Source organism: Gossypium arboreum, chromosome 5 (genome assembly GCF_025698485.1).
Source record: "Gossypium arboreum isolate Shixiya-1 chromosome 5, ASM2569848v2, whole genome shotgun sequence".
In the NCBI taxonomy this organism is placed as follows: Eukaryota; Viridiplantae; Streptophyta; class Magnoliopsida; order Malvales; family Malvaceae; genus Gossypium; species Gossypium arboreum.
The window spans coordinates 11,613,347-11,637,939 of record NC_069074.1 but is presented as its reverse complement, the minus strand read 5'-3'; the positions used below and the strand labels follow the sequence as shown (position 1 = coordinate 11,637,939).

Genomic DNA, 24,593 nt, shown 5'->3' with positions numbered 1-24,593 from the left:
ACTTTAGGAAGTTTTACAAGATCCCATGTTCTGTTTTTGTGGAGTGATTCCATCTCCTCTTGCATAGCAAACATCCACTTTTCTCGAGTCTTCACACTAATCGCCTCGAATAATTAAATGGCTCTTGATTCGCATCTATATCTTCACCACATTTAAAGCATAAGCAACTAGATCAACCTCGGCATACTTCTTTGGAGGTTTAATTTCTCTTCTTGTCCTGTTTTTGGCGATAGAGTATTGCGGTGAAGAAGCAACTCTATTCTCAATTTTGTCTTGGCTTGAGGAGTTGATTCAGATTAACTCGATGCTCCACCGCTTTTGGTTTTCTTTATTGGAAGAGTCTTTAAGAGATAAGTTAGGTAGCATAGCAGTTTCATCAAAAACAACATCTCTGCTAATCACAACTTTTCTATTTTCGGACACCATAACTTATAGCCTTTTACACCACTTTATAACCAAGAAAACGCATTTAATGGATCTCGGTTCCAATTTTCCATTATCAACATGAGCATACGCAGACACCCAAAATCTTTAAATCGAATAATTAGCGGGATTACGGACCATACCTCTTGTGGAGTCTTTTTCTCAATGGCAACGGATGGAGATCGGTTGATCAAAAACATGCAGATGAGGTCGCTTCGCCCAAAATGACTTGGTAAGTTGGCATTTGACAACATACATCGAACCTTTTCCATGATCGTTCGTTCATTCGTTCGCAACGCCGCTTTTTGTGGAGTATGACGAACGTCAAGTGTCTCATGATCCTTCCGACTTGCACAATCTATTAAACTCATCGTAACGTAACTCTAAGCCATTGTGCATGCGGAGGTATTTTATCTGTTTTCCGTCTGCTTTTCAATCATAATTTTCCAAGACTTAAATGTGGAAAACACATCGCTTTTCGCTTGGGAAGAACGCCCAAACTTTTTCGGAAAAATCATCAATAAAGGTTAGCATATAATTAGCTCCACCTCTCGAAGGCACTCTAGACGGCCCCACGATCGAATGGATATACTCCAATGTTTCCTTCGTGTTATGGATTCCTCTAGTGAATCGAACTCTCTTTGCTTCCCAAAACACAGTGCTCACAGAAATTCGGTTTGCAAATTCCTTGCCCATTAAGAAGTCCTCTTTTGCTTAATTCTGCCATGCCATTCTCACTCATATGCCCTAGGCGCATATGCCAAAGTTTAGTAATATCATCATCTGACAAGGAAGAGGAAGCGACAATTGCATCACCGATATGAAGAGAACCTCAGAAAACATATAACTTGGCAATCTTTCTTTGCCCTTTCATCACAACAAGGGACCCTTTGGATATCTTTAAAACCCCACTTTCATTTGTGTATCTGCACCTTTTGAATCAAGAGTACTCAACGAAATTAAATTTCTTTTCAATTCGGAACATGCCGCACGTCACTAAGTGTTCGACAACTCCATCAAACATCTTAACTTTAATTGTTCCAACACTGCGATTTTACATGAAGCATTATTTCCCATCAAAACAACACCTTGACATCTTGTTTCATAAGTTGTAAACCAATCCCGATTGGGACTCATGTGGAAGGTGCAGACTGAATCAAGTATCCACTCCTCGCCACTTTAGAATCATTGATGAAGCAACTAGAAGTTCACCATCGCTGTAGTCTTCTACAACATCGACTTCACCGAATTTTCCGTTTGTTTTCCTTTTGATTCGCAGACCTCCTTTTAATCTTATTTTGTAGCTTATAGCACTCAGATTTAATGTGCCCTTTCTTCTTGCGAAGTTGCAAGTTTTACCTCTGTTTGAAGATTTCGATCTACCCTTAGATTTACCACGAGGATTCCGTTCTGTGTTCTACCACGATCATCATCAACATTCCGGTCTTGTCTCCCACGAACAATGAGACCCTCTCCCGAGAGTTGGGTTTAACCACAAGATGCTTCATCTTATCATACGAGGTTAAAGAATCATAAACCTCATCAACTGTGAGAGACTCGCGGCTATATAAAATCGTGTCTCTAAAGGTTGAATAAGACGGGCAACGAACAAAGTAGAATCAACCCTAGATCTTCCTTATCATCTTGAACCTCCATGGCCTCCATGTTTGAGAGAATTTCTTTAAACACATGTTAAGTGTTCGTGTATGACGCACCTTCCTCCAAACGATGAGCATAAAGACGCCGCTTCATATGCAACTTGCTTGTTAGAGTTTTCGACATACATATTTGTTCTAGCCTCTTCCATAATGCAATGGCGGTTTTCTTTTTCATCACATCCCGCAAAATTTCGTTGGACAAATGCGGATGTAATTGTGTTAATGCCTTTCGATCCTTACGCTTCTTCTCATCTCGTTAATGTCGAAGGCATCTTATCTATCCTAGCAGGGCATCCTCTAGATCCATCTGTGCAAGAAGCGCTTGCATCTTAATTTGCCACAACGCAAATCGGTGTTGCGATCCAACAATGAATTTCATACTTCAAAGATGCCATTACCGTGATCGAGATGAATAACCCTAAGCTCGATACCAATTTGTGAAAAATAAAATAGAATAAAATAAATAAAAATAAAGAACACATAAATTTTACGTGAAACCCTTTCGGAAAAAAACCACGGCAGAGGAGAAGAAAATTCACTATGTCGAAAAATTTTTACTCAAATACAAGAGGAATAGACTATGTCTATTTATAGGCTTGCAAAGCCATATTCTAGTAGGATTGAAACACCTTATCTAATCAATATAAAATAGATGGAGTTTAATAAGGTTTAAAACCTTATTCTAAAATAAAATAAAAGAAATCTAGTTCTATATGGATTTTACTTTTATTTTATTTTCCATCGTATTTTATTTAAATAAGAATTTGGGTCACTTAATTCTAACACGTATCTTGAGGATGAACGTAATGTCCAATTAGCCTTTATAATGTGGTTTATAAAATTTGAACAAAAGTTTTAGTGAGTAGATTGAAGGGCTAAGTCAAGATTGATTACACCATAAGGGAGACATATTATTGATAATCTTTTCTTAGGGGTTGAACTTATGCATGCAATTAGGAATACAAAATAAGGGAAGGGAATTTTGGAGGAATATCAAGTTTGTCCATGAATTATGGAAAAATCTTTATTTATATCTTAGTCCATCAAGTAGGAATCAATAAAAGCGGTGGTTTTCGAATATGTAGGAATCAAAAGAGTAGAGCGACCCCAAAACTCTTGGAATCTAGTTGGGATCCCTTTGTAACAAGAAAGTTTTTCCAACCCCTATTGATATATTGCAAAAATAAATTAGCACATTGGAAACCTTTATGTTTAACAGCAGGCAATGGTTGTAACACCTTGCACCCGACCTAATCGTTGGGTCCGAAACATGAAATGCCACATTTGTTGTCAAAGTAATTATGATTTCGTCTTTAATATCTAATCGACGATTCATACAAGCAAATAGGTTTCCAAAACTTAATTGAAATACATTAATTAAAACTCTTTTCAAATTAATGGTTAAATAACCGTTTGGTCCTTTGACTAATTGTTAATTTGGTCTTCAAGCATTTTTCAATTTAAAATTCAATAATGATTGGACTTTTACAATTTAGCCCCTGAGCTTTAATTAATGGTTTTCTCGGTTAAATTACTTAACCAATCTTTAATATATTTCCTACTAACTCTATAAATAGTTTTATTTTATCTTTTCGGACTCAGTTTACAGAAAAAGAGTTTCAAAATTGTATTTTCTGACATCAACTAATGTCGGGTCGTTACAATGGTATAGTCTCAATTTGCATCTCTCCCTTTGTATTGATTGTCTTATGTTAAAGCCCCAAAGTGTATCAATCAAGTGCTTTGAATGGTTAGGGTAAGGAACTAAGTATTCTCCTAGTGAAGGGAAAGATGAATTCATTTGAACACATTCATTGATATTCCTTATGAATCCATATGAAGTCAGTGTACACAAGCTTAGACAATTTGAAGAATACAAGGCATAGAAACTACACTTAACTTTGATTGGAAGTGGTTGTGGAATCGTGATATTCCTTATGAAATTGTGATTTTTCTTTAGCACTTCTTACAAAATGTAAAACTTATTTGTCAACTATGTAAGCAGAAGGATGAGGATGTGAATCACTTATTCATTAAAGGTTTGTTCGCACGCGCTGTATAGTTTGGACTGGGTTTAGACATTAGAATGAGAAGTATAAACGTAGGCAATGTAAAGAATTGGATATTATGGAAAGGGGTAGATGATGCAACTTGTATATTTAGTATTGGTGCGAAGACTATGTGGTTGATATGGAAATCAGGAATGAGGTGATATTTAAAGTTGCGAAACTTGATCTTTATAAACAAGGAATGAGGTTCAGAAATTGTCTACTACACCTATAGAGGTATTTCAAAATAGAAGTAGTAGAAAAAGGAAGGTAGTTTGGTTATAAAAGGATGCTCTAGTCATAGCAACTCCAGTATAGGTTGGTCAGGAATGAGTAGTAGTGATATTTGTTTAGTTGGCAAGAATAAGATGGTGCTACGGTAGGGATATATAATAATTGCTCTTAGAGATTTCAAGGATCATGTAATTGTTTGTCGATCTTTTTCTTAGAAAACTTAACGTTGATTGATGTGTTTGTTATGATTTTCACAATCGATGAAGGAGGGTTTATTGGGCAAGTGTCAAGGTACATTGGAAGTTAAAGCCGATTAGCTTGGATGTTTGCCGACTTAGTCAACAAATAAGGGTTGTGATATAATAAAGACAACATCCATTATCAGAGTCTATGTATGGATCAACCTCTTTCACAATTGATAAAAAAAATATGTTTTTTAGTCTACCTATGTAATAGAGTGATATTTATTACTATCTATTGCATGCTTCTGTCTTTTTATAATAAAAAAATCAAAATTATAACTAATTGTGGAATTTAAATGTTAGATTAAGGAATTCCATCTCCCTGATGCCATTGAAATATGGAACATTTGACCTTTTTAGTTGTTAATTAAGATGGAAAATGGTGAATTATAAATGAATCCTTCCCTTTAGTAGTATATATAATATGTTATTCCGCTAATAGTGAGGAATAGGCGACAATAATTGAAGGAAAGATTACTATATACAGACAGCTTTTGTCCCTTCAATGTTCAGACACTCTAAAATAACACTTGTCATTTCAAAAGGAATAGCTCTAGGGATAAGACCATGACCATGCAAATAATATAAATTTAAAAGCAAGATTTGTCTTAATCATAAGCTTATGAAATGCTTTTAGGTTGCTTTAATTTAGATTCATAACAAAACCCCTTTTTGACTTGAGGCCCATAACCCACATTCGTCTCCCTTTTTTATACTAATATGTTGAAGTTTAATAATAATAATTGCATTTGCATGTGATGTTTACCAAACCCCACTTCTCTCAACCTTTGTTTCAAATTGTTTTTAGCATTCCATTGGGGCCTCAATGTCTCTCATTTATCCCTTGTTAATGGCAATTAAGATGCACGTAGCCGACATGCTTTATCCAAAATCAATAACACTACTCAGCTCATGGACTGGGTAAACACCTCCATCCTTAGTAATTAAACCTTTATTAAAAGACTAAACTTAAGGTGTTATATAGAGGAAGTGAACACGTGGAATGCCACTTTGTTAATTTTTGCATCGTTCTTATCTTTTTTACTTTTTTCATTATGACTGTAGATGGGAAAGAAAAAGGGCATATAAAAATAGAAAAAGTGGTGATTATATTATATGGTTGGAATTGAAAGCAGAAATATTGAAATAATGGAAACTTTGTCTTGTGCACTGAAGAAAGTCAGATGAGTCCCCACCCAATGCCTTGGCTGTGCTGTGCTGTGCTGTGCTGTGCCTCACAGAATGTGCATTTCAACCCCCACATTTTACCACTCCCTCAACTATCCATAGATTTTAATTCATAACGCAACAAAAAAGTTTTGGTTTCATTATTTTTGTATTTTTCATTATGATCTCACACTGTCACTGACCTTTGATTAAAGGCATAAAAGAAATGATTCCAGATCCACTCACTTGGCTTTCTTTTTTATTTTCATTATTCTAAATTTTGATTCATTTCATCCACTTTTATCGTATACATCAATATCTTAAAAGTGCAGATTTGTTAAAGTAGATTTAAATACATTTGCTGTATCAGGCTGTAGCATGAACAAGGCGTAACCTAATCTCCCCACGTATGTCTATCAGCTTTTAAAGATGAAAACAAAAACAAAAAACTTTAAGCTATTATATAAAAACAATTTGATTAGTTATTGGAAAGTGTGAGGTTAATTAATAAAATAAAAAAATTCATTAATTTATTCCTATTCTACAATTTAGTAGAAGAAAATAATAAATTTTTGTCTTAAGTGATAAAAGATAAGTTCTATTAATACAACAAATACTTCTAATGAGTATTATAATTAGTTCTATTAATTTTATCACAACTCAAATATGATATATTTAGAGTGATTACAAATCTTAATATGATAAAAAATTAACTTGAATGGTTCAAGATGATGGGAAAAAACAATAAAAGAGCAGAGAATCTATTAAATTGGAAAAGATAATGACAAAACTATCTCTAAAATTATTTGTAAAAATAAGAGTACATGCCTAAGCAAAATTAAGAAATGTGCTATATGAACAGATAAAAATTTTAAAATAAATACTTATTAAATAATAAAAAAATAAAATTTAAGAAAATATGAGTTTAAAGTTACTAATAAAATTATTTATTATTCTAAAATATTATTAAAATAAAAGCATATTACTAAACAGAGCAGAGAGCTTTCTAAGAGAAATTGTCAAAGATTAATAGAATTTTAATAATGACAGACATCATCATTTATACATCATAAATTGTGAAGGTAATAAATATACTCATAAAATAAATGGGTAAAGTAAAAAGAAAAAAATAATGTGAAATGAATGAAAAAGAAAAAAAAGAGAGAATTGGTGGAAGAAAAAGAGGAGTAAGACTAACAGCTGTTGGAAAAAACAGAAGTGAAGAAGCAAAAAGAGAAAAAAGAAAATGAAATTTTATTAATTAAGATTATATATTAATATTAGTTTACCTACCAGTGTCACGGACCAAACTTCTGTTATCGTTACTAAATAAAATTTATCATTTATTAATTAATAGCAAGCAAGCAACGTAGGTGAAATATAAGGGGACTGTGAAGTCACGTAAACATAGTACATGATGACATGTAAAATGCGGGTCATTTCTTAATACAATGCAACATTATTTATTAATTGCATTTTTATTTTCTTTTTCGAAAAATGACAACCAATAAGACTTATTTAATAAGAATTTGAATAAATTATAGTGATAGAAAATAATGATTTTTCTTGGCAAGAAATCAATGAAATTTTGTTGGATTTATCTCAAAACGTTTATGGCATTACGAAGATTTGTCATTGTTTTTGTAGTAGGGACATTGGAATGTCAAAGTTTACCGACAAAACAACCATAGCAGCACAGCACAGCAAAGCCAAACCCCACCGCCATTACTGTTTCACTGCTTGCCCTACTGGATTCTGTATAGTAACGGCCACACAGTTCAAATCTCTCTCCTTTTTATGTAAGTTTTTGGTCCTCCCTCACTCTCCCCACTTCTCCATTAACGGACGGTCTCAAAGCTCCAACCTTTCGCCCACCAAATGGGGTTCTTTCTTTTCTTTTTCCTTTCGCTTCTCTCTTTAGCTTCTTCAGCTTCCAGAGTGGATCAGAAAACCTTCATCGTTAGAGTCCAAAACGAAGCCAAGCCTTCCGTTTTCACCACTCACAAGCACTGGTATGAATCTTCACTTTCCTCTGTTCTCTCCCCATCAACTCCTACCCAACTTCTTCACGTCTACGACAGCGTTTTCCACGGTTTCTCGGCTAAGCTTTCGCCGACTGAAGCCCTCAAGCTTCAAACGCTTCCCCATGTCATCGCCGTCATACCCGAACAAGTCCGGCACTTGCAAACCACGCGTTCTCCTCTCTTCTTAGGTCTCAAAACCACCGACAGTGCTGGCCTTTTGAAAGAATCCGACTTTGGGTCGGATCTTGTTATCGGAGTCATCGACACGGGTATTTGGCCCGAGCGTCAAAGCTTCAACGACCGTAACTTGGGTCCTATTCCTTCTAAATGGAAAGGCCAATGTGTTACGACAAATGATTTCGGCTCCAATTCTTGTAATAAAAAGCTTATTGGAGCAAGGTATTTTTGCAGTGGTTATGAAGCAAGTAACGGCAAAATGAATGAGACCTCGGAGTTTCGTTCCCCACGAGACTCGGACGGCCACGGGACCCACACTGCTTCCATTGCCGCTGGAAGGTATGTGTTTCCAGCTTCTACATTAGGTTATGCTAAAGGAGTGGCTGCAGGGATGGCACCTAAGGCAAGGCTTGCAGCTTACAAAGTATGCTGGAATGCTGGTTGTTATGACTCTGATATTCTCGCCGCCTTTGATTCCGCCGTGGCTGATGGCGTTGATGTGATTTCGTTGAGTGTTGGTGGTGCTGTGGTGCCTTATTATCTTGACGCCATTGCGATTGGTGCTTACGGTGCTGCTGAGAAAGGGATTTTTGTGTCGGCCTCTGCTGGCAATGGAGGTCCTGGTGGACTGACTGTTACCAATGTGGCTCCATGGGTGGCTACCGTTGGTGCTGGGACGATTGATCGGGATTTTCCTGCTGATGTTAAGCTTGGAAATGGGAAAGTGGTGACTGGAGCGGGGGTGTACAATGGGCGGGGCTTGTCTCCGGGTCGGATGTACCCGTTGGTTTATGCCGGATCCGGTGGTGGTGATGGGTATTCTTCTTCTTTGTGTTTGGAAGGTTCTTTGGATCCCGACTTCGTGAAAGGCAAAATCGTTTTGTGTGATAGAGGGATTAATTCCAGGGCTGCTAAAGGGGAAGTTGTAAAGAAAGCTGGAGGGATTGGAATGATTTTGGCTAATGGGGTTTTCGACGGTGAAGGCCTAGTTGTCGATTGCCATGTGTTGCCAGCTACTGCTGTTGGTGCATCAAATGCAGATGAGATTAGGCAATACATTGATTCCGCATCGAAGTCCAAATCATCAGCCACTGCCACTATTCTCTTTAAAGGGACTCGGTTAGGGGTGAGGCCAGCTCCGGTTGTGGCCTCATTTTCAGCTCGAGGGCCTAATCCCGAGACCCCAGAAATTTTAAAGCCTGATGTGATTGCTCCTGGATTGAACATCCTTGCTGCCTGGCCTGATAAAGTTGGTCCTGCTGGGATTCCATCTGATAACCGAAGGACAGAGTTTAATATTCTTTCAGGCACTTCAATGGCTTGCCCTCATGTTTCAGGATTGGCTGCTTTGTTGAAGGCAGCTCATCCTGATTGGAGCCCTGCAGCCATTAAGTCTGCCCTCATGACCACTGCTTACACAGTTGATAACCGTGGGGAAACTATGGTTGATGAATCCAACGGGAATACTTCAACAGTTTTGGATTTTGGATCAGGTCATGTTCACCCCACAAAGGCTATGAATCCCGGTCTGGTTTACGATATAACTCCGATGGATTACGTGGACTTCTTGTGCAATTCAAACTATACGATTAACAACATTCAAGTGATCACCAGGAGGAATGCAGATTGCAGTGGGGCAAAAAGGGCTGGCCATGTTGGGAATCTTAATTACCCATCATTTTCTGCTGTTTTCCAACAATATGGCAAGCACACGATGTCGACACATTTCATTAGGCAAGTGACTAATGTTGGGGACCCAAATTCAGTGTACAAAGTTACAGTCAGGCCACCTAGTGGCACACTGGTGACGGTAGAACCAAAGCAACTTGTTTTTAGGAGGGTAGGCCAGAAATTAAATTTCCTTGTAAGAGTGGAGGCCATGGCAGTGAAGCTCGCTCCTGGAAGCACTAACATGAAAAGTGGTTCAATTGTGTGGTCTGATGGGAAGCACAATGTCACTAGTCCCATAGTCGTGACAACGCAGCAACCTCTATAGTAATGAGATTGTGCTGCCGTTTTCCTTCTATAGAACTCTCTCTATATAAATATGTAATGAGACTGTGCTGTCGTTTTCCTTATCACAAAACGGGTGGTGCTTGCTTGTAATGCAAAGGAGAAGTTATAATCTGCAGAGTCTACTGGACGGTGCAGGTCTAATATATATATATATATATCTTTATTGTAGATCCAGAAGAAAGAATGTTTTGTAGAAATCGTGTCTTGAGAAGATGCCGAGGATAATGAATGAAAAAAGTTTCCCTCTTTTTTCATTTTTGGGACTCAATTCAGTTTTTTATTTTGATGTAAATTTGTGTATTGCTTACGTTGGTGAATGCACGTGGGAAGTGGGGAAGGTGTGTCTAGGTAGGTAATTGTCATGTACTATTGCCGGTCAAAAGTAATATAATGCATGTAAATTTTAACCGCTCTACAGAAAGGCCATCATAACAATGACCATGGTTAAGACAAAAATCATGTGGGTGGTTTTGAGCATATAGGTTTGTCTGCAGGTATTGGTGTGGGTGTAATTTGAAACCAAAGAAGATGACGAGCAAAAATGAAACATCCTTCTCAAACTGACACCGCCTTTAGCTGCTCATCATATTTCAATCATTATCAATTGAAATTAGAAAGCATTGCAGATGAACTATTTGGGAAATTTTCTGTTTTAAATGTTATGCATTAGTAGCACGCATGGAGCAAACCAAAAATGTGGAAACAAGCAAGTGTATTTTCCAAATATAGGAAGATCAAAACCAATTACTTGAGCAGGAGTGTTTCTTCTTCTTCTTCTTCTTTAAACAAAGTAACAAGGTGTATGTTGAGTTTGTCAAAATCCATGGTGTTAAATTGGCAGCACGATCTATTAGGCTGCCTTTCTAAAAGCCCACATAGTTAAGAGGATGTTTTTAACGCAATCGGGCGTTTAGAAACATCATAATTCTATATACCATTAAAATGAAAAGATTATACGGATGCAACTCAAATACACTAATGAATGGTGAGACCTATCGAAATGGAAACCGGTGACCTTAGATGGTGGGGGTATGACCATGACCGGAACAGTCAACACGTACAAAACAAGGTCCACACTCACATCCGTTAATTTAGAAATTTAAATTTTATATAAATCATAATCTGTAATCGTGATGTTAACAATGGATGGGGAAGATTTTGGACCAGACTTAGCATTATAGTTATAAAGAAGGCTGCTTAATGTAAAACCAAGCCCATGCAGAGCCTACATTGCTCCAATATCCCAATGAATTAATGCCTCTTGGAACGTAAATAATTGAATCCACCACATCACTTTATATCTAAATTGGGCCAAATCCAAGCGATTGGCTATTTTTCTAATCTTCATATCTTTTTTTTTTTTCAAATGATACTTAGATTACTTTTTTTCTTAAGTCGGTGTTTTCGTTAATCAGTTAATTAAATCTATTCTTTTTAAAATGATTAATTCACAAATTGATATTTAAATTATACATTTTTTTCTTTTTGGTATCTAAATTTTTTTTTTCAAATTGATACTTTTATTAATTAAATCGGTTGTTAAACCGATAAGACCTTTTTAATTTTAAATAACCAAATAAAAATTGGCATGTAGCAAACAAGACAAAAAATATTATTTTCTCTTAGATATATTCTTCTTTTTCTTTCTTCAAAACTAGACCGATTGTCAAACCAGTCAAGCCACTAGTTCTCAACTTGATCAGTTCACTCGGTTTAATCAAATAAATTATATGAAAAATTCATAAAAAATAAAAATATATATTTAAAAAATAGAAAAACCGGTTCAATTGTTTTTTTTCAGTTTGGTTCAATTAGTCTACACTAATTCGCAAGTCAATCAATCGGGCAAGAATTTTTCTCAACGAATATAATATTTTGATGAAAAATGAATAATGGAAGAATAATTGAAGTACCAAAATAATTGAAATACCACTCATAACAAAATAAAAAAATATATAGGTAGCAATTTAGGAAAAATATAATCTAGGTACTAATTTGAGAGTTAAGACATTTTTAAAATAAATTTAACGATTTAACTACAATTAAACTAATACAGGTATTAAATTAAAAAAATAGGTTAAGTTCTACTTGTGATAAAAAATTTAGATATCGCTAATGACAATAAATACTATAATTTTAACCCAAAAAAGAGAAAAATATAATTTAAATTCTAATTTATGATTTAAGCCTTCTATCTTTAATGTTTATTTAAATATAAATTCATCAAATAAACATCAGTGAAAAGACTTGGAATGGTAGTTTTCCTCTTCTCATCAATTGGACTTGGGGAAATCGCTTTGAAAACAGCAACGAAAGTTCCATCATACCATGCATTTTTGTCTGTTTAAGTAGATATTTTCCTCGTATATATCAACATTTTGATGTTGCAAAGCCGCCTTAAAAAATTACAAGTATTGCTGATTGCCGATCCTTTTGCCCAATTACCGTCAAAGAGTTTAAAGAAAACAAAGTTGAATGCAAATTCTAGAGCTTGGATTAATCAGTCAAGCGGGTACATATTCATGGCAAGTTTTTCTTATTTAATATTAATATTTATTTATTTATATATATTTTTGAAGTTTTAGAATTAAGATTAAATTGAGAATATTTATAAATTTTGAGAGTTAATTTTTAAAATTATGATTAAATTGATATAATATGTAAAAGTTGAGAGTTAAATTTAAATTTATTATTATATTGATTTTCTTTTATAGTCACATCAACTTATCATTTGTGATTTTAATAGAACTGATCAAAATAATTAAACTATATAATGTGGGTGCTTAAATTATAAATTTTATTTTAGGATTCTAAAATAATCAGTCAAGCGGGTATATATTTAGTGACGCATGGCAAGTTTTTTATTATTATTTAATATTAATATTTATTTATTTATATATATATATATATATTAGTTTTAGAATTAAGATTAGATTGAGAATATTTGTACATTTTGAGAGTTAATTTTTAAAATTACGACTAAATTAATGTAATATGTAAAAGTGTAGAGCTATATTTATTATTATATTGATTTTCTTTAATAGTTACGTCAACTTGTTATTTGTGATTTTAATGGAAGTGACTAAAATAATTAAACTATGTAACGTGGGTGCTTAAATTGTAAATATTTATTTTAGGTGTCTAAAATAAAAGTTTTAATAGTTGAATGATTATCTATATTAATTTATTTAAAATTAAATTATGTTGTCCAAAAAAATTGTAAAAAATATATATAATTTTAAATTTAAATGAATATTAGTTTTAAAAGTTGTCTTTGAAACTATTTAAAATTTTTATTAAGAAAAATGGATACATTAAATAACACAAATACTCTATAATTAATAATTTATAGAAAAATAGTTTTCAGCTCTGGTTAATTCGTTGATACTAAACTGAATCAAAAGCTTAAAAATATTTAGAGTGCACTCATTTAATAAAATTCATATTTATGGAAGCAACAACGGGACGAAAACTTGAAGAAATAAACTAAAAGCCGTAGTTTGACATGTGAAGAAGACTCGGCAGTCTTATCCATCCAGATGTTAGATAAGATCAAAGGGAATAATAAATTTCTCCAGTATCTCTCATGTCGTCGGCGAAGAGACAGCTCCAAAAGCGATACCCACCCTGTTCTGGTCCTACCTTAAACACTAAAAAACAAATTGATGAAGTTTATTGCCCACTTGCTCTCGCAGGGCTCGGTGGCGTCATTTCTTTAGCTGTCGAATGGTCATCACTCGACTCTAATTGGCGAGTCTTAGCTTCAATTTCAATGCTCTCCTCCAACCTATTATTAATTTTCATCACCAAAGCTTTGCTTTGCTGCAACTTGGATTTTAATTCATTGTATCATTAATCAAGAATAAAATATGGGTCCGCTGGATGTAACGTGTTGGTTATGTACTTTTCTTTAACCAATATTAACAATACTTCTTTTGTTAAAGTGAAGCATTAGGTAACAAGCTTTGCTCAAACTATTCCTTTCAACTTTTTAATTAAGGTTGTTAATTGGATTAAGTTACTTGAAAGGATAATCTTTTTTTTTTACCATTAAAGTAATTAATCTACCCGTGGTAGATAAACGAAGAGGAAGACTTCATGGCTATTAAGCCTTTTGAAAGGTCACTCCTAATTATGACTAGTCTGTTAATTAATAATAAAGAATTGAAACAACTTGTGTTCAGTGGCTGAACCCTTTCTTTCGACACCAAGAAGGAAAATATTGTTTTGTTGAGAAAATAATATCAATTAGCAATAAGGATAAGAAAAATAAAGATGCTGATTACGGATAATATATTATAGGATTTGGTTATACCAAATATTGAATTACGATCGTGGTATGATGAAAAGTTTTTGTTTTTTATTTTTTTTATTGAATTTAATTGGTTGATATAGAAATGAGGGGTGCTTTCTTTGCAAAATAGAAATTGTGGCTAAAATAATTCTTGAAACCGTAACCACAGTTTCAATCCCGAAATTAAAAGTGTGTAAAAGATAAAGATAAACATTGAGATTCTTTATGCAGTTTGATATTAGTTTACGTTTATGGGGCCTTATCCAGAATAATGATTCATTATTTTTCTCTTAATATAACCAATTATTTAAGTCTTAACCCTGTCCAACTTAGCGACTTCACAATTGTATAAAGACTAGACCACTCTCCCACTAAGCTTCTCCCTCGAAAGCTTAGTTTTGCAACTCAAGAGCTTGCTTACAAGAACAATACGCACATACACATTCTTAGCTTGAATAAATTTGTGCTCTCTCAAATTTTAGGTCTCTTGGTTACTCTCTATATTCACATCAACCTAAACAAAACTTAAGTTTTGCTTACATAAGTGTAATAATCTAATCAATTTCTATAAAGTAAAGTTAAAAATTAGCATAATATTATATTTTCATAAGAGTGTTGATGTGATCCAATGTTTTCAACTATAAAAAGTGATTTTACTAATTCAGCAAGTAACCTAATTTAATCCGCAAGAAATCAATTTTCAAGTCTTCAATTTCAACTCAATTGGTCTTCATGTTAGGGGTTCTGATTTGTCCAAATAACTGCACAACATATAGTTCAATACTTTTTTTTTCTAAAAAAAAAACAGCCTCAAAATTAACCTTACCTTTAAATGTGTCGAACAATCTTCACTTTTGGTAATTTTTGAACAAAACATATACAAGGAAAATAGAGCATCACAATCACATATTTTCCCTCAAAGTAACTCTCCCTTAGTAAAAACAATTTTCATTAAAATATGCATTAAGTACAAACTTGTTAATGTGATCCAAAACATGTAAGGGTACAAGATTATTAGATTGAGTGAACATTTGAACAAACAAAAGAAGAATCATCATACCAAATTAACGAGAATTGAAACCCTAAGTTTGTGGTTATTGTTGCCCAAAAAACCATCATACCACCACCACAACCATCATCACCATACGAACACCATATTACTCCTCCCTTTTTGTTCAATTATTGCAAAAGGATCACTGAAACTACCTGGCTAAAATATCTAGCTTCATGGCCAATAGTTTGTTGTTGCGAGCATTGAGGTCCTTCATCTACCTCTTATTGGCAACAATCTCATCAGAAAGCAAATTAAGGATCCTTTGAACAATAACAGTTGATGTGCTTGAGGAACAAGAAAATGTGTCAACATTTGTGCCAACGGTTTCAAGCACTATTATGTTTTCAGTAAGGGCTTCTTCCGTTTCAACATTCCCCAGGTTTAGGGGAGCATTTTTGCTTCTAATCACTTATGTGAGAACTTCAGCTTAGGAGGTAACTTCTCATACTTCTTAGTAGATTTAACAATTTTGTTATTTTGCAAAAACATGATGTGAAATATGAGAGATGGTTAAGGGAGACTAAGCTTACTATAAACCTTTTCAGCATGTTGATATATCTGAGTAAAGATCAAGTCTCTAATATCGAATTGGATTCCAACTCCCACCTTCCTCAGTAAGGCAATCATCTTCTTTGCCATATTATGCCTTTGACTGTTAGGAAGCCAATTCCTTGTGGCTTTGCCATAGAGGGCAACATAGGTTGGTTCCAGGGTAGAAGAATGAAGTTTGAAACCAGCAAGCCATGTGAGATGGACACCATTTGTAATCTGGGCAGCTATAGGTTAGGACATTAACATGATTTCTCGAACTGAGTTAGGACTCAGTTGATGGGTGACATCAACTCGATAAAAGACTTTATAAATAGTATAAATTATTAAAATAATACAAAAAATCTGATCACATATGTATACAAATAAAAATTACAAAATCTAAATACAAATGTAACATATTATTTTTTATAATAGATTATAAAAATTGATCCAATTTTTTGTTTCTCTATTTCAAAGCTATATATTTTAATTAAAATAATATAAAATCAGTAATTGTTAAAAGTAAGTGAACAGATAAATTTCAACTATCCAAAGCTTGAACCTTCAACAAGTGGATTCTTCTTTTCTTTCAAGTTTTGGATTCCCATATGTTTTTATTATTATTTTATTAGAGTCATTTTATTTCCATTTGAATACGTTGATATTAAGATTGTAACGGAATTAATTGTTAATATATCATAATATTTTATTAATATTGAAGTTAAAATTTTATCAGTTTATCTTTCATTGTTTATAAAAAATATATTATTATTTTCTTAAATTATATGATTCAATTCATAAAATAAATTAATAAATTTTCATTTTTAAATTATATGCAAGACGTTGGATCTTTTGACCAACGAAGTTACTGATTCATTCTTTGAGACTACGTATTTTTACGTTAAATGAGAAAAACGTTAAATAATAAAATGTACAATAAAAGTTTAAACACGTGTCCGCATAAATAGAGTATGAGAGTGGCACCTGATTTTTGTTCATGACTTTGGGTCTTAAATAGTTAAGTTCAAGACATTTTTATAATTTCATAATTAAATTGATAGTTTAGTTAAAATGATATAAATAAATTAAAGTACTTAAATATAATATATATAATTGAGCCGGTCACTAATTAAGAGCCACACTAATTCGATAAAGAGTTTAAATATAATATTTTTAAATTTAATTTTTCTTGTCAATAAAAATAATATATATTCTTACCATTTTACTTTTCTCTTCATTCTTTCCAAAACAATATATCAGATTAAACAAAGCCATAGATTATAAATACTATGAAAGGTATTGCATGATATTTATGACATCATTCTCGTTAAATACATTATAATTCCTAGGAAAAAATACATTATAAATTTATATCACGTTGAAAATGATTAAAGTTATATCATAAATTCAAATGTAATACTGATAAAGTCAAATCTGGCTAGAGCAAATCGTGTCGAAAATTCTATAGGTAGAGTGTAAACAGTAGCCTTTGAAATCAGAAGCTTCTGAAGACAACTAATTTTTCGATAATTGAAAGAGGGTATAGAATTGTTTGAGATCCAACTTAAAATTATCATGTTTATAATATAATATACTTTCAATTGGGATAAAAATGTTGTCGGTGGTAATTAATTAAATACTAGTCATACAATAAGTAATAAAATATATGAATTGAAATTAAAATTAAATAAATTAATTGAAAAAGTGCATATGCACTCCAATTACATTTCAATTTGTAGAATCATGTTTTATAAAAAAATTAAAATACTACAACATTAGATTAGAAAGTGGTTAACTATATAAATATTTAGGATTAGATGTGAAAAACGTAGAAACCCAGATTTTGTTTTGTAATTTTCAAAAGGCTAGAGAAATAATTACCACATTCCCACTACTTTTTTTCTCGGCCCGACATGCAATTTTGAAATATGAAATTTACCTGCCCCCTTAAGACTAGAGGATTTATCCAAATAAATAAAGGAAAAGTCATGTTTTTGCAACTACAACCCCCCTTTGACTTGCAGATCTCACCAAAATTTTCCTTCATCTGCTTTTATGGATATTATAATTTTCTAATTTCTTTAACACTAATAAATAAATCTTTATCCATTATTTATTCATACTGTCGTTTTAAATATTCAATGTTCAACTATCAGCCATTAGTAAACTTTTTTTTGATATTCACATATATATATATATATATATTATTTTTTGCAAAAAAATATGATTGTTGGTATTACCCCAAGTATGTGAAAGATTAGAACGAGCAAAGAGAAAAGAGTATAAATCAACAGTAGTTTGTTTCACTGAGAATGATTTGGAAAATAATTTTAGAAAATAATTTATTTTTCTAGAAAAGTTAATATTTTTATTGTTTGGCGATTTATTAAAAATATTTCATAAAAATTGTTTTCAATAAAACAAATATACATTTGAGATTTATGATAAAGAGTTTAAATGAATTAGTGAATTGATTACAAAGTGATGGTAAGGTGAAATTATAGTAAGTAATGAATCTTCATGATGTTAACGATTAAATTGTAAACTTTGTGAAATTTAAAATTGAAACAAGAGAAGTGATATGCATGAAAATTTGTTATGTGATATAAGATATTATAATGAATTATTTGATTAAAGTGCTTATATGATGAAAACTAAATTACATGGCAATAGGGACTAAATTGAAAAATGTACAAAAGTTTAAGTATGAAACAATTTAATATGTGAATAAGGAGATTATGATAAAAGTTTAATGAATGTGCTATGAGATAATGAAATATGCATGAAGTATTGTAAAAGTGAAATCGTGGAAAAATATGAAATTTCTATGATGACAATGACTAAATTGTTAAACTTGAGAAAATATGTGGATGAAATAAAAGAAGTGAAATACATAGAAATTTGATATGTGAAACAAAATATTGAGATAAATATGTGATCAAAGGGTAACAAAAAGAAAATTATTTAATATGATTAATTAGTGAATATTGAACTTTTATGACAAAAATTGACTAAATTGAAAAGTTATGAAAGTTTATAAGAAAATATTTGATAAGTGAAGAATGTAACAGAGAATGTAACATTTCGGTGTTTTGACCCAACGTTCGAGTCGGTATGGAGGTGTTACAGTGAACCTCTCCTTATCAGTTTGGAAAATATCTTACAGAAAAAATTTGGCTTAATGACTAATTTGGGCACTAACGTTTACATATTTTGTCAAAATAACCCTAATTGTATTTTTGAGCCTTTTTTTTTACTATCTACCTTTATTATTTTTTTTCAAAATGCTTTTTTCAACAGATTTTATGAAAATACTGTTAAAAAAGTTAGTGGGATGATGTGAAATTTCATATGTGAAACATTTTTAATGAGATGTAATCTATTACTTAGTAATTCAATAAAACAATTACATGTGAAAATAATAAAATAAATAAACTATACATGAAATAAAAAAAATAACTATTAATTTAAAGAAAATAAACGTAATTATCTAAAAAAATTCAAAAGAATGCACACATTCAAGTATTTTCAATTTGGTTTATTAATTATCTTTATAAAACCTCTCGATAAACAAATGCATGCATTCATTTTGAAACTTTTTTAGATAATTATGTTTATTTTCTTTAAATTAAGAGTTATTTTTTTATTTCATGTATGGTTTATTTATTTTATTATTTTTATATGTAATTATTTTATTGGGTTATTTAAGTGATAAACTATATCTCATCAAAAATATTTCACATATGAAACTTCATATCATTCCGTTAACTTTTTTAACGGTACTTTCATCAAATCTGTTAAAAAAGCAGTTTGAAAAAAAAGTTGGTAGCAAAAAAAAAAAGGATTATTTTGATAAACATGTAAACATGTAAATGTCTAAATTTATTAATCATTACCTAATAATTACTTTGATTTTAATGGGACAGTAAAATTTTGTGCCACAATACAAACAACTCAACACCCATTGTCGATGTAGTCTTTCTAAGAGTTGCTAAATGGAATAAAAAAATCTATTTATAATTGAAGTATTTGTTGTAACTTGTAAGTTGGCATTACTGATTAAGATTAAAATAGTAAAGATTTGTTAAGATTAAAATAGTAAAGATTTGTTCGGATCGAAATATCAAAATTTGAATTACAGTTAAATAAAAATTTCTAAACTAAATTAATATTGTATAATAAATATTGAAAAAATATATATTTTTAATTTAACTAAAGATAAAAATGTTAAATTAAGAGTTATTTAGTCATTTAGTTAAGGGCCAAGCCTTTGCCTACCTATTTAGTTACATCGTTGGTGAGTAACTTAACTCCCGTTTTCGAATTTATAATATATCAAAAATAAAATTTAATTTTACTAATTATTATTGTTGAGGCCACGAAAGTGTAAAAAAGAGAAGATTCACAAGAGCTAAGAGAGATTTCATGCCGAGAATTATGTTTCTCATGAGAGTTGGATAGGGTTTTAGCATCAGAGAGAATCACTCAAGTTTAGTGAAGGATACAATAGTTATAGGTAATGCGTGCGGCCAGCTATCCCCAAGCTTGGACACGTACCCGCGTGGGTCTGTCTTGGTATGCCATTTAAGTGGGCATGATAGCTTCCCAGTCATATAACGTAGGCTTTCTTGTTAGGTAAGAAATGCCTGATAATTTAGATTGGTGTTATCACTTGATGTAATCGAGATGCAGATAATGGTAAAACCAAAAATTGTTTTTGAAATGAATTTAAATTAAATTGTAATTTTTTATGAAATATAAAAATAAGTTAAAGTTTGAACAATAAATATAGTTGAAGTAATGAACATCTTAATTATCAGATTATTATATGAGATTTTAAATTGTATATTTTCGTAAGAATTAAAATAGATATTATATTAATTTATATATTTTTAATTTTTTAAAGAATTAATCTAGAATCTAATATTTTTGGATCAAAGTTCAATTTCCTCATCTCAAATTTGTAATTTTCACAAAAAGTATGGACGTAAAAGTAAAGTTACAACTCATACCCACCTCTGCATGAAATATAAATCGCCCACCATTGGAAATGAAGGCATCCATTTCAGTTCACTACCCCAACAACCCAAACAAGCCAAAACAAAAAGGAATCGTCTCTACTTCTACTTTTTACATAATCCTCACTTTCAATTCCCTCACTCTGATCAAGCCGCCATGTGTGGAGGTGCTATAATCTCTGATTTTATTGGTCCGGTGCGGTCGCGTCGGCTGACGGCTGACTACTTGTGGCCCGATCTGAGAAAATCGCAATCGAAAAAGGCTTCCAGTAATAGGTACTCGAAGCCGGCGATCGATTTCACCGATAATTTCGAGGCCGACTTTCAAGACTTCAAGGATGATGAATCCGATATCGAAGACTATGACGTTGATGATGTTTTGGCTGATGCCAGGCCCTTTGCATTCTCTGCCACAAAGAAAGCATCTTCTACTGTTTCTCATGGTAAGCAATGACAGCAATAATAATCTCTCTTTTTTTTTTTTGACCTTTGATTTTTTTTATTCTTTTGTAACAAATAGGTCCTTTTGCTCAAGCTCAGTCCTTTTGCTTTGTTGTATTTTTTTTTCTAGATTCTACTCGTTGCAGGATATTTTTTTTTTAAAAAGAAAGTTAAAACTAAAATTTTATAAATTTTTTGAAAAGCTCTTTTTTTTTTTTTAAAGTTAAAACTAAAATTTTATAAATTTTTTGAAAAGCTCTTTTTTTTTAACTGATTTTTTCCAATTGCTGGTAGGTTTTGTCTCTGGCTATGTGTATGAGATTTTTCCCTTTTCCTGCTGTATTTCTGTGTTTTATCTGCTTTAGAAAGGTAATTATTTTCATTTGCTGTTTAAAATTTGTTTGTAAGCAGAAAGGCATGAGGAAGAAAAAAATTATTTGTAGTTGGATCATAAATCTTAGCAACTTAACGTTTATTCAACTTGCAAAAAAAAGGAGGCCAAAAAAGAAATTTGAATAATTAAAGATCTGCAAGAACAGTGTCTTTTACCATAAAGCCCAAATCAGCTGAGTTTGAAGTTTCTCTATTGAGAATGATATTCCCTTTATAATTCTGGATGTTTTGGTTCTTGGGAATCTTGTTCGTTTTTCATTGTGCTGTTTGTTTTTGGTCATTATTGTCACCTTTCCTCGAGGGGTTAAAAAGAGGAAACTGTAATCTTATGTTTTTCAACCATTAGTCGTTTTTTGGACCTTTTGCTGAAATTAACTTCTAATTTATATTAAAAATGGAATTTAAACTGTGCTTTTTTCTTATTGTTTCAGTCTGACCGATCTGAATGGTTCTTAGATATCTACTTCCCTTTTGTCTTTTGGCGTTTGAAGTCATTTTTTTGTTCCTAAAATTTGTAGGAAACTGAGTTTCAAACCTCAAGTAATAGTTTTGTGGATCATAATTTCAAAAATATTTTTCTCATGATGTCCTTACTCTTGAAGTTCCTATGTTTTGTTGCCTGGTGGAAGTTTTCTTATGATTTATTGTTTTCATCAACTATAACATGTATTATAAGGTTCATGCATGTGTGTATTAGTCTTAAAACTTTTTGTTTTCAATTGTGAAGGTTCTAACTCTGTAAAATCTGTGGAATTCAAAGGTCAAGCTGAGAAGTCTGCAAAAAGAAAGAGGAAGAGCCAATATCGAGGAATTCGACAGCGTCCATGGGGTAAATGGGCTGCTGAGATCCGAGACCCGAGGAAAGGGGTTAGGGTCTGGCTAGGAACTTTCAATACTGCTGAAGAAGCTGCAAGAGCTTATGATTCTGAGGCACGAAGAATTCGGGGTAAGAAAGCAAAGGTGAACTTCCCTGATGAGATGCCACGCACCTCTCCAAAACGTGTGATTAAGACAAATGATGAGAAACCACTTCCCATGTCAAATTTGAGCCCTGTTGAACCAAATATCTACCAGAATTTCAATTGCTTGAACAAACCAGAGCAGGTCTTCTATGATACCGTGGGTTTCGTTGAAGAGAAGGCACCAATGGATCCATTTGCTTATGTGGACACTGTTCCTGCTGCTGTTGATGTTGGATTGAAACCCTTTGGCCAATCTGACAATACCCCCTTGTATTTCAGCTCAGACCGGGGAAGTACTTCCTTTGACTGTTCTGACTTCGGCTGGGGAGAACATGGTGCAAAGACTCCGGAAATATCATCTGCTCTTGAAGCTACTATGGAGGGTGATGATTTTTTGGAGGATGCAAACCCTAAGAAGAAGCTGAAACCAAGCTCTGAGAATGTCATGTCTATTGAGGATAATTCAGCAAAGAGTTTGTCTGATGAGCTACTGGCTTTGGACGATCAGATGAAGTACCCATTTCTTGAGGGCAACTGGGATGCCACCCTTGATGCCTTACTCAATGGAGATGCAAGTCAGTATGGTGGAGCTCTAACGGATCTTTGGAGCTTTGGGGACTTCCCTGCCGTGGCTGGTGGTCTTTTCTGAGAACATACTCTTACTAGTTTTTGTAAATAAGGCATGTTAGCCGGTTTTACCAATTGTGTTAATCTCTAACAACTTTTCTTTTTTCTGGATAAATTCAGTAATTTATATCTTGCCTTTTTTTTTTCTTGTTTACTGCACTTAAGGAATTGGTCAATCTGTTATGGAGTAAAACAGCTATACAATGCTTGACCCAAGTTACAATGGACTTTAAATTTGAGTGACTATCAGTGACCATGTGTGATTTAGGATGGAAGACTGAAAGCAGATGAAGGTGTAACCCTTGCTATTTGTTTCTCCCATAGTCCCGTTCCGGTACATTAAAATCGATCCTTGTAGGTTTGGCATCACATATATGTACGTGTATATAAAAAACTACGAAAATATAGCATATAAATTTAGAGCTTTGTTAAATTTGGAATCTAGTAGTAGGAAATTTCGTGTAGAATAGCCACGTGAAGCCATATACCTCGCAATGGAATCTGAAGCAGGAAAGATTGGGCAAAAAGAGGGAAAATATTCAATCTTCTGCTCTTTCTATCTCTCTTGCATGTGGGGAGCATCGCCAGTTTATTCTCTACATGGAACGTGTCGACACGTTAGGGTCAATTGTCTGTCATGGGATTTTGTTTGGTAGCTGAAGGTCAAGGGATTTAGCTATAAATTTTGTTTATTTAATTTAGCTATAATTGTGAGGTCAGCTTTGCTGGTGAGCTGGGTCCCAGTATCATGGGTTTATAGGGGGTGGCAGCCATAGGAAGATGAGCCCCCACTTCCCTGCCTGCATAGCAGGAATACTTTGTGAAGGACATGGTGAAAAAGGACATGAATGAAAGTAAGCTTGTAAGATGTCTGATTTTCCATAATAATGGCTGCAAAAGCAGCCCAGTAGCACACCACCACGACGCACCAGCATCCGCGGCCCTTTTTGCCCATACCAATAATACCCACTAAACAAACAAACAAAAAAACGTGGCCTAGTTCAAGTGCCTATGGGGATATCTGTTTAGTCATTACATTTCAGCTCCCTAGACATATCTCGGTCTTTCAACAATGGAGGCTGTACGGAATCGACATGTCCAATTATTAAGTTCATGCGGGAGGGAAACTTCAATAAAAGGATATACTTAAGACTGAATTTTTTGTTTTTGAGTCATTTCTTTGCATTCAATCTACCTCTGAAATCTATTCGTGGCTTTGGGATCCCATTAAGAAAGGAATAATAGAATGCTATAGTTAAAAGGAAAACATCAAATTCCTTCTTA

At 33.0% G+C, this 24,593-nt stretch overlaps 2 protein-coding genes across 3 annotated transcripts; both read left to right on the top strand.

Annotated features, from left to right (window-relative positions):
• Window positions 1-7,269: 7,269 nt before the first annotated feature.
• On the top strand, window positions 7,270-10,410 carry LOC108453200 (subtilisin-like protease SBT1.5). The gene has a single exon (XM_017751166.2). The coding sequence runs from the start codon at window positions 7,651-7,653 to the stop codon at window positions 9,967-9,969; it is 2,319 nt and encodes a 772-aa protein (XP_017606655.1). The 5' UTR covers window positions 7,270-7,650; the 3' UTR covers window positions 9,970-10,410.
• A 10,385-nt stretch (window positions 10,411-20,795) lies between these two features.
• On the top strand, window positions 20,796-23,424 carry LOC108453457 (ethylene-responsive transcription factor RAP2-12-like). Of its 2 annotated transcripts, none has more exons than XM_017751565.2 (2): window positions 20,796-21,329; window positions 22,481-23,424. In XM_017751565.2, the coding sequence occupies exons 1-2, from the start codon at window positions 20,891-20,893 to the stop codon at window positions 23,329-23,331; spliced, it is 1,290 nt and encodes a 429-aa protein (XP_017607054.2). In that variant the 5' UTR covers window positions 20,796-20,890; the 3' UTR covers window positions 23,332-23,424. The 2 variants fall into 2 exon arrangements, with proteins under 2 accessions (XP_017607054.2, XP_017607053.1); XM_017751564.2 differs by having other exon boundaries at window positions 20,894-21,329; window positions 22,448-23,424.
• Window positions 23,425-24,593: the final 1,169 nt, after the last annotated feature.

Coding starts and splice junctions, on each gene's coding strand:
- LOC108453200 (XM_017751166.2), top strand. CDS start 7,651: ATGGGGTTCTTTCTTTTCTTTTTCCTTTCGCTTCTCTCTTTAGCTTCT.
- LOC108453457 (XM_017751565.2), top strand. CDS start 20,891: ATGAAATATAAATCGCCCACCATTGGAAATGAAGGCATCCATTTCAGT. Junction 21,330..22,480: donor ATCTTCTACTGTTTCTCATG/GTAAGCAATGAC, acceptor TGGAATTCAAAG/GTCAAGCTGAGAAGTCTGCA.